Source organism: Vollenhovia emeryi, unplaced genomic scaffold (genome assembly GCF_000949405.1).
Source record: "Vollenhovia emeryi isolate VEMERY1.0 unplaced genomic scaffold, V.emery_V1.0 DF939406.1, whole genome shotgun sequence".
Classification (NCBI taxonomy): domain Eukaryota; kingdom Metazoa; phylum Arthropoda; class Insecta; order Hymenoptera; family Formicidae; genus Vollenhovia; species Vollenhovia emeryi.
In genome coordinates this window covers 51889-62619 of record NW_011966960.1, presented here as the reverse complement: position 1 = coordinate 62619, position 10731 = coordinate 51889, and the positions used below count along the sequence as shown (strand labels likewise).

General features: G+C 35.6%; 1 protein-coding gene across 2 annotated transcripts in view; it reads left to right on the top strand.

Annotated features, from left to right (window-relative positions):
* Window positions 1-340: 340 nt before the first annotated feature.
* LOC105557918 (tenascin-like) overlaps window positions 341-10731 on the top strand; it is a 16300-nt gene continuing 5909 nt past the window's right edge. For both annotated transcript variants that reach the window (XR_001008636.1, XM_012005323.1), the window contains exons 1-5: window positions 341-1232; window positions 1597-1725; window positions 4419-4559; window positions 7254-7382; window positions 9062-9325. Coding sequence is in view for 1 of the 2 variants with exons in the window: in XM_012005323.1 (XP_011860713.1) it covers window positions 1088-1232; window positions 1597-1725; window positions 4419-4559; window positions 7254-7382; window positions 9062-9325 (808 nt within the window). In the remaining variant the exon portion in view is untranslated. The remainder of the gene's footprint in view (window positions 1233-1596; window positions 1726-4418; window positions 4560-7253; window positions 7383-9061; window positions 9326-10731) is intronic.

Genomic DNA, 10731 nt, shown 5'->3' with positions numbered 1-10731 from the left:
GGGATATCATAAATAAGTCACCAAAACGTAGCCAAAAATGTATCAAATGAGATCATTATGATTTTTCCAAAATGACTTTTAAGTGATGTCATAATGATGTCATTATGAGTTTTATGTTCTACCTGGGTAGGGTATACAATGTCTTTGGCATAAAATATTTCAAAAAGTTAGGGTCTTCATAATAAATTCATGAAACGGGATAACCTAACTTTTTTACAGTATTTTTCATTTAATTACAACCCTGTTTAAAATAATAGATTATCGATTACATGCAATTTCAATATAAATTAAGAAGATTCTGATTTATTTACATTGAAATTATGTATGTAATCTAATGTAATCTAATCGCATTCTACTTAATATTTTAAAAAGGGAAATTACTCAAAAATCTGACATGCTGGGAAATTCTGCGGCCAGATTCGTTTTCAGCATAAAAAGAACTCTATCAGATTCACCTACTCTAGTGCTTTTTGTAATTAACGAACCTAAATTTTCGCGGGCAGTTTTGTGTTGTTTATTAAAAATTTTAGAATCTATTCAGATCTCATGATTATTCTCGAAAGGTGAGACAAAAATTGACTGTGAAAAATCGATCTCTCCGTTCTAACGGTTCATGTTGGAATCTCATAATCTTTAATATGGAATGCCTAACGAGATTTCGTGACTCGGGCAAAATTCCAGATCGATTCGTCGGAGACCAGTCGCATGACGGTGAATTCGTTGGTGCTTCGCCTTGAACGAACAAGGAAGTGAGCGATAGACACAGGCGATATAGACCCGATAGACAATGTCGAGGGACCTGACGGTAATCGCGCGGGATACGCCTTGATGATGTTCATCCGAGGATGTATTCCTATCTACGATTGCGCAACGATTGAACGGACGGCGAAACAATGCGTGCGTCGTCGTGAGCTAAACGGAAAGGGACGACTGTCGGGATCGTGACGCGGTGGCCTTGGAGCAATCCCGATCGGATGACCCCGTCTCCTCTCGCGGAACCGGCGGGATCCGAAAATGACAATAAGTCGGCGATGATGATGATGGTGAAACGTTCCGTACGCGGCGTCCGTCCGCCGTCGCTGCGAGGATGACGAGGACGTGGACGGTATGCGGCTTCACGCGGCTTCTCGTCCTCGTACCCGTTACCGTCTGCGCGACGATCACCTACGTCAACGGCAACGAGGACTCGTCCCCGCGATGCAACGATCGCGGTTACGCTAATCGCAGCAATAGTAAGCAAACGGAGTTCAAGGTGGAATGATAGCGGCTCGTACAATTCGGCTTTCACGAATTAAATTAATAAGGGCAAGGCCGGAACGCGCAACTACCGTGAAGTGTGAGGCGATTCTTCGGTCGTTCATTCTTTACGGATCGTGTCTAATCGATTATTAGGTCGTACTCATTGTCCAGCGAATGTATAAAGCCGATTGCTTCATACGTCCGCTAACGTCTCTTTTTATTTTCAATCTGAGGGAGGCAGAGAGACAATTTTACCATATGTATAGTCTTCTTTATTTTTCCTCCGTTATTATAAATAGTTATTATAAATAGCGTGACAAACGAGGCGAATGTGTATATACGTTTTTCTTTTTTCAGAAACCTTCTCCCAGTGTAAATACGACGTCGACTGTATTCCGAACGCGTTTTGCCGGAACCAGCAGACCTGCTCGTGCAAAGATGATCACATCGAGTTTAGGAGTAATAATAACTACAAATGTTTAAGAGGTACTCTTTGTTTCTTTATCTTTCGAGCGCGATATCAACGTTCACGCGTTAACGTTACACTGAGAAAAATGTCCGATTAAATGTTATCGGATAATCCAATTACATAAGAACAAACGGATATATCCAATTAAATTGTATATCCGATGAAAAATATAATCGGTTTGTCAACCAAATTTCATCGGATAAATTTCATCGGATGTGTCCATAATGTAATCGGAAAACGTAATCGGAAAAATTAACCATCGGAAACACTATTTAATCGGTTTATCCGATGGAAATTTTTCTCAGTGTAGGAATGAAATAGGATTTTAGAGAAATTTCCGATAGAAATATTTTGCTAACAGCACTGAAATCGATGAAGAGTCGACGAAACAATAGTTATTGAAAAAGTATACTGAATGTATGTCAAAACGAATCATAATTTTCCTAATTCAATGTAATACTGCGCAATGTAAGGGAATTTTAAGTATACTGTTGAAGAGTAATAAAGAAATTAGAAAATATTCAATATGAGATTTACCGAATTGAACTAACAACCGTGTTACTTTTTAATGAATTTTTACTGAAATATTGATGAGATGATATAATGAAGCGGAGTTCAATTCAGAGAGGTTTTTAAATTAAGAGATTTCGTTATATTTTCAGTAAAGTTTTTCCACCCCAGGAATATCCCCCGAGATATAGCAAGCACCGCTCTAGATCTCGGTCTAATTATTCTAATAGTCGGGAACGATGTCGTCGACCTCGAGATCCCGCGGAGATATCCGTTCATCCCTATTCCTATCCGTTCCTTTCTCACGATCCCGCCTCACCTGGAGCGTGTCGTTCGTCGTGCTTGTTGAGCCGACAGAGATCACGAATAATTTCTATAAATGAGTCAGGACGGCGTAAATCCGTCCCTCTCAACACGATCGTGAGGCGATTGAATAAAGTTGGCTTCTAGAACAAACTTTATGGAAGTCGGAACTCTGTCGATCCGGCAAATTCGCTCAACATTTTATGATTAACATTAAAATCATATATTTCGTCCATCGATTATACGAAATCTGAATCGCGCTCGAAATTTCGCTATATTATTTCTGTACGTTATATATATTTAATAACGTTATCTTCAAATACTGTGGATTCGAATGAAGAAAGAGGCTCATTCGAGCTTCTGTTAATCCTTTGCGGCGCGACATAAAAAGAATTTGTTTTCTAAAGGACAAACTTTTATTATACAGAGTGTACCAAAACCACCGGATATTCTTCCGATCATACATTCTTTAGAAAATTTCAAGACGAAAATTCTAATACAAAAATGTTGAGGCTATAATAGTTTTTAAATAGTAAGCGACTTTATTTCACAAATGACGGGCCTGAGATTTCGCGCGCTCAGGTACAGCGACGTGACAAATGATAAAAGTGTTCCTACGAATGTCCCCCTTTTTAGCATAGTAACAACTCGTGGTCTTAATTATTCGAAGCTTCTCAATTTCGAAGCTTTGAAGAATTGGAAGAAACGAAAAAACTTCAAATATCAAATTTTCGAGGTTTTCAAATTTTTCGAAGATTCGAAATTTCAAATTTTCGAATTTTCGAAGTTTCGAATATTCAAAGTCAACTAATGCATTAACATATAAGTTTTCAAAGACCATACCAAAATTTATTTCCTTCGATTTAATTGTGTTTCTTTTTGCGCGATGGACAAATGTGTGTCCAACAAAAAGTACGTTTGTTTTTTTTATACTTGGTAATGACATAATTAGTTGGCATTTAATTAGTTCACAGTTATAATAAAAACGATTAATTTTGCAAAATTTGTTATTTGTTTTTATCTTGTTAATATAATACATTCATTGACTTCGAATATTCGAAACTACGAAACTTCGAATCTTCGAAAAATTTAAACACTTCAATTCTCGAAGAATTTCTACGAAGCTTCGAAAATTCGAAGCTTTAAAATTGAAAATCTTCGAAGAAAAATTCCAGCTCTAGTAACAACTTTCGTAATAACTGATATTGATCGATCACTTTGACAGCTGCAACACTTTGAAGTTACAACATGTTGCAAATTTTTACTTGAATTAAATAAACAGGGTGACGTTCATAGGAACACTTTTATCACTTATCATGTCGCCGCGCCTGAGCACGCGAAATCTCAGGCCTGTCGTTTGTGAAATATAATCGCTTATTATTTAAAAACTATTATAGCCTCGACATTTTTGTATTAGAATTTTCGACTTGAAATTTGCTAAAAAATCTGCGCATAAAAGGATATCCGGTGGTTTTGGTACACCCTGTATACAAATACTTATAAATAAGCGTCAATTGTACAAACAATAAGAAAAAATAAAAAGTAATATTACATAATAATATTAATTGTATCCCATGTCTTGAAAAATAATGCGAATATTCAATTATGCATCTCGTAGTCACAACCCAAGGAGAACAGAAAGTCAGGATGATGTCAATTTGATGTCATATTGACAACATCCTGACTTTTTGTTCTCCTTGGGAATAAGTTCAACGTAATGACGAAAAAGTCAAAGAGCACAGTGATTTCACGACGGAGCCACTACTGGGACGCAAAGGGTTAATGAGAAACGTGAAACTCTTTCACGCGAGAACGTAACAAGCGCGGAACGTAAAGAAAAGAAAGTAATGCGCAAACTTCGAGGCGGAGGCATCTATAAGGAACGTTATTTCAACAGTGGCTGCTCGCATCGGCGATCCCTGCGAGGAGGACATCCAGTGTGCGTTTACGTTTACACCGCAATCGGAATGTCGAGGAGGCACTTGTCAATGCGCCCACGATTCCCACTTCACGGACGGGAGGTGCTACGAGTCCGTCGGTGAGCGTCGCAACTTTTCCCCAGAAGTGTCCCGGCTAACGCAGGCCAGCCCCTTCATTATATGCATATTTATGGAAAAAAATTATGGGAAAAATAAATAACCCGAGTTAGTACCTAATAACAAGGGAGCGATGCAACTAGCGGTCTGCCATATTCAGCGCGCGGAGACGAAATTATATGAACGATCACTTAACTGACTTTATAACATGACAAAATAACGCGGCTCGCCTCTTACCGTTAAGCCCGGTCCACAATGAGACAAAAGTCAGTAGTTAGAAGACATAAGCGAGTTATCAGCCTGTTACAAGATATATGTAGAAACGTTGCAATCTTGCAGAGACATTGCAGGGATATAAAATTGCAAACTTTCGATAGCAATATTGCAGCAATGTTTCAAAAATAATGAAAATACTATATTTTCTATTTAAAAAATTTTTCGAATTACGAGAATTTTATAATGTTATTTTCGTTGATATCAATAATGCGCGAATTATTAAGTACTTGATCAGTGCGGTGTTGCTCGCAATCTCCATCTGTTGCGAAGCGACATAATCTCCTTAGGTTGCTTCGCAATAGCTTGCTGTGTATTGAAAAAGGCCCGGATGCATATGTAATTAGTAAATTCTCTGCTTATGTACAACAACAACAAATTATTCCAAAAATATTGCACCGCAACATTGCTATAATGTTGTACTGCAATCTCTCTGAGGGCGGACATTTCAACGTTACTGCTTTTAATAAGTTTACAAATGTAGACAACGAGTTGAGTTGAAACAATTTTGCATATTCGCTATGACAGAAACTTCCATTGCCAAACATATCGTGTTCTTTCAGAACGCGTTTATAAATCAGAGACGCTCTTGCGTTGATTCGTTAGGATGACAATCAGAAAGTTACTGAAACTAAAGGATTGTTATTTTGTAATAAGTAGAATAAGAAAGTTACTGAAACTAAAGGATTGTTATTTTGTAATAAGTAGACAGAATTAAGTTAATTGAACGCTCTATTAATACAGAAGAAACAGACGGGCAAGGATGATGTATACACATAGTGTTTGACTCTTTCGATATACTAAACTAAATAATCCCAGTGAGAAATTATTCGTCGATCGAATCGACATCGACACCGTTGTATTGGCGTCGATTCGACGTCATTTCTTACTGGGAATAGTCCGTAAAAAATTCAATAAATCGATCAAGCGGTTTTTTTTAGATACTCGCGAATAAAGAAAAAGGCTACAAACTCTGTCTCTTTATATTAACAGTATAGAGAAATAAGTAGTACAAAAACGATATACATACGCACGTTGTTAAAGAAAAGGGTCCTTTGGGACGTTGAAAAAAGGGACAGTACTGACATTAAATGGAGTAAAAGATCCTACCCATACAGCACAGATGGATGCAGTTACATTGCAGAAACGTTGCAATCTTGCAGATTGCAATGCAATCTTGCAGACATTGCAGGGATCTAAAATTGCAAACTTTCGATAGCAATGTTGCAGCAATGTTTGAAAAATAATAAAAAAAACTATATTTTCTATTTAAAAAATTTTTCTAATTACGAGAATTTTATAATGTTATTTTCGTTGATACCAATAATGCGCGAATTATTAAGTACTTGATCAGTGCGGTGTTGCTCGCAATCTCCATCTATTGCGAAGCGACATAATCTCCTTAGGTTGCTTCGCAATAGCTTACTGTGTATTGAAAAAGGCCCGGATGCATATGTAATTAGTAAATTCTCTGCTTATGTACAACAACAAGAAATTATTCCAAAAATATTGCACCGCAACATTGCTATAATGTTGCACTGCAATCTCTCTGAGGGCGGACATTTCAACAATCCTCCAGAAACGTTGCAGCAATGTTGCGCAGCGTTGCTGCAATACTGCAATCTTGCAATGTAACATTTCTGCAATCTTCCTGCAATCTTTCTGTGCTGTGTGGGCAAACTTGTTTAACGATGGAAATCGCTGCATCCAACGAGAATCCCTGGCGAAAATAACATGTTTATGTAAGAAGTTTGTTTGAATGTTGAGTCAATGTTTTATTTGAGTTTAAAACATTTATTTGAGTTTAAAACATTTATTGAATTGTTTGTGAGATATAAATTTAAACATGGAGTTGTTTATGACATGTTTACGGTTACAAGTGTTCAAATTGCGTTTAATGATACAATATCAAACGTTTCCATTATAATTTTCTAAGTGTTTGTAAAATGTTATTGTCAGTAAAGAATTAATCAGGTGTTTGCAACGTACTTCCAAACAGTGTAACCATCAATAAAACTCTTCATAAACAATGTAACTATCGATGAAACTCCTCATAAATAAATATAAACATCATCTCTTACTTAAAATTTTCGCCAGGGATATTGATGATTTGGAACTCATCAAGCTTGTTGAGGCAAATGATTGCCTATAAATGTCCTCGTCTTGATTGGCTAGATTATAGTGACTTACGACTCATTGTGGATCAACATTTTTCTTTACAATTTCCAACTTACGATTTATGATTTCTGACTACTGACTTCTGTCCCGGGTTGTAGACCGGGCTTTAGCGTTACTTCTATTTTGTACGCACGTAAATTACCCACGGTTGTTCGCACGGTAATCAAATACAAAGGAAAGTTGGTAAATTGAGCTAAACAATTGTGTAATTGAGTAAAATTATGGTGATTATTCTTTGCATTCAGGTTTGGGAAAACGCTGCCGCTCGAATCGCAATTGTCATATCAAGAACACTTTTTGCGAATACGGTTTTTGTACCTGCGGTTTGCGTCATCATGCGAATCCTGACAACACTAGCTGTCTGCCAAGCGCCAGTAAGTACTGGAACCATCGATAAAAATTATAATCCAGTAGTTTCGCGAGAATCTTTCTTTGTATTCTGCGATCCTTGTCTTTTCAGCTTTTTATTTTACTTTGTTCTAAAACTCAATTTAATATTAATTAATTTATGTTACGTACAAGACTGTTTGAATTTATAGTTTCACATTCTGGGATGTCGAACTTGTACTGTCCGCTAAATTTGTCAGCACTCAAAATTTGATTTAATGCGTGTTCGGAGTCTGACGTTATTTCTATAACGTTGTAACTACAATATGTCTTCTTATATATGTTTAGCTACTAATTCTATGTATTGCCTACTTATTTAATAAATACGAAAGGCTCGGATGTGTTAAAACTATGAAGACTAGGACAAGGAGATCGAACCGAATTATATATAATTAGATATAATTATAAATGAGCAAGTTTATCTCTTTAAAATTTTTTTATATAAATTTGTAGAATTACATAGAATTATACAGAATTATAAAAACTTATACAGAAATACACAATATAAAAACATGTATGGACTTATTTGATATATAATTGTATACAGGGTGTCTCAGAATTCGCGCATTCGGAATTCATAGCGTGATTATTCGTGCCAAAAAAAAGTAACTTTTTCCTCTGGCAAAATTGTGTCTGAACCTTACTTTTTAAATAAGAGCAACTTTAAGGTAACGAATAAGCGCTTTAGGTAACGCGTGAATCAGGAGCGGCACGCGCACGGCGTGCCAGCGCGTTTGAGTGTGTACGTTTCTGTCATGTTCAGACACGTTCATGACAGAAACGTTCATGTGTTTTACGTGTCTGTATTACACGGAAAAGAAGTGTGATTATCACGATAAATTATACGAGTGGAGAATATTGCGACATGTTGCTAATTTTATTATTATTATTTATTCATTTATGTTTTATTTATTTAGTTATTTAGTTATTTATTTATTTATTTTTTATTTACTTTTTTTTTAACAATAATTTCGGTTCACAATTATTCACATCTTATCTAATCTTATTTGACTTTCAATCGTTGCTTCGGTAATATTAATCGGTAATGTTAATTGCAACATATTCTCTTATTAAGACAAGATGTGTTCAAAATAACGATACTTAGGTATCATGCATAGTTTTTATAAAAACTTTTATCAAAATAATAAAATAGCATACACGCTCAAACGCGATGGCACGCCGTGCGCGTGCCGCTCCTAATTTACGCGTTACCTAAAGCGCTTATTCGTTACCTTGAAGTTGCTCTTATTTGAAAAATAATGTTCAGCTTCAGACACAATTTTGCTAGAGGAAAAAGTTACTTTTTTTGGCACGAATAATCACGCTATGAATTCCGAATGCGCGAATTCTGAGACACCCTGTATACATATATTTACATATGTTTATGTATGAAAATTTTTTATCGGGCATATATTAATAAATAAATTAAATGTAAATTAATTTAATATTTACATACAATTTAATGAATTTAACGGAGCATTATGTCGTACAAGAACGATAATTTATATTTATTATAGTAGTTCTCTTTAAAACAAGAAACACGAAGTAAAACAAGAGCGACAAATTTTCGGGGAAAAAAGCATTTCTTCGAGTGTCATGGAGTTTCTCATGGAGAAGTATCTTGGCATTTACAAAAGTCTAGAATTAGACCAAATCCGTTTTTCAGAATTGAGCGAACACTGCAACAACGATGACGAATGCATCGTGGAACATTCCAAGTGTATGCACAACAAATGCGACTGTAAAGTGGATTACGTGCTAGCCAAAGGCGATCAGCGGTGCTTGAAAGCCGCTTCCTGGGTCGGCGAGAAGTGCGAACAGCAGTCCCAGTGCCAACTGTTCCTGAAGCATAGCCAATGCGGCACGAACAAGACGTGCGAATGCGTCGTCGGTTCCCACAAACGTGGCCATCGATGCTTCGTCGATGTAGGCGAGTACTCGAATACCTGGATCCTCCGCTTAAAAAATTTACCTTGCACCTCAATTCGAAATAGCGTTGTACGCTAAGCTTCCATGAAAAACTTAAATCAAATAAAACGTGGAATCAGATGATTCAGGGTTAAATGAGAGATAGATATATGTACGTCAATTCTTGTTATTCGAATCGCTCACGCTGTACAAATTCCTACACGGTCCCTAATGGAAATATTTTACTACTGAATGTACTATCACAAGTAACAGAGTGATGTCCAGTGTTGTGCATAGATGATTTTAAAATTAGCTAGATAAAGATAAGATCAAAATATATAAATTTATCTTAGATAAGATAAAGATGATTTCGGTTTTAATATATCTAGATAAAAGATAAAATCATATGATGATTTATCTAGATAATTTGCAGATAATATTTTTAAGACTTCATGTAAACACAGTAGAAAAAGTTATAAAAAAATTATAGAAAAATTTAAATTATAAAGGGGGATATAGAATATATTCAGGTTAAGTTATATGACACACACATAAATGCATATATGGTCTACAACGCCATCCATATTTAAATAGTGTAACTGTTAAGTATTTTTGTGGCTAACCTTATGTGGCCCTAAACCAAATTATCTGTACGTTATCTTAGATAATTTAGTAAAAATAACTTTCTTTCATCTAAGATGCATATACATATAGATAATACTTATTTTTATTATCTATATAAAGATAAGATAACGCTAAAATTTCATCTAGATAATCATCTATATAATTTTATTTAGATAACAGCAAACACACTGATGTCAGAAGACGACACAATGACATCTGTTTTTATCCATACAGCACAGATGGTTGCAGTTACATTGCAGAAACGTTGCAATCTTGCAGATTGCAGTGCAATCTTGCAGAGACATTGCAGGGATCTAAAATTGCAACCTTTCGATAGCAATATTGCAGCAATGTTTAAAAAATAATAAAAATACTATATTTTCTATTAAAAAAATTTTCTAATTACGAGAATTTTATAATGTTATTTTTCTTGATACCAATAATGCGCGAATTATTAAGTACTTGACCAGTGCGGTGTTACTCGCAATCTCCATCTATTGCGAAGCGACATAATCTCCTTAGATTGCTTTGCAATAGCTTGCTGTGTATTGAAAAAGGCCCGCATGCATATGTAATTAATAAATTCCCATACAGCACAAAAACCTTTCAGAAATATTTCAAAAATATTTCATGTGATAGATTGAAACGTTTCATAAATATTGCAAAATGTTTCTGCAATAGCTCTGAGACAGCTCTGGAACAGTAAAATGTCCGCGATTCTTACACTTGAAAGCTTATAGAAAGATTTCTGTAAGGTTACAAAAATCTCTTAGAAATATTTCAGAAATATCCCAAAATGTTTTT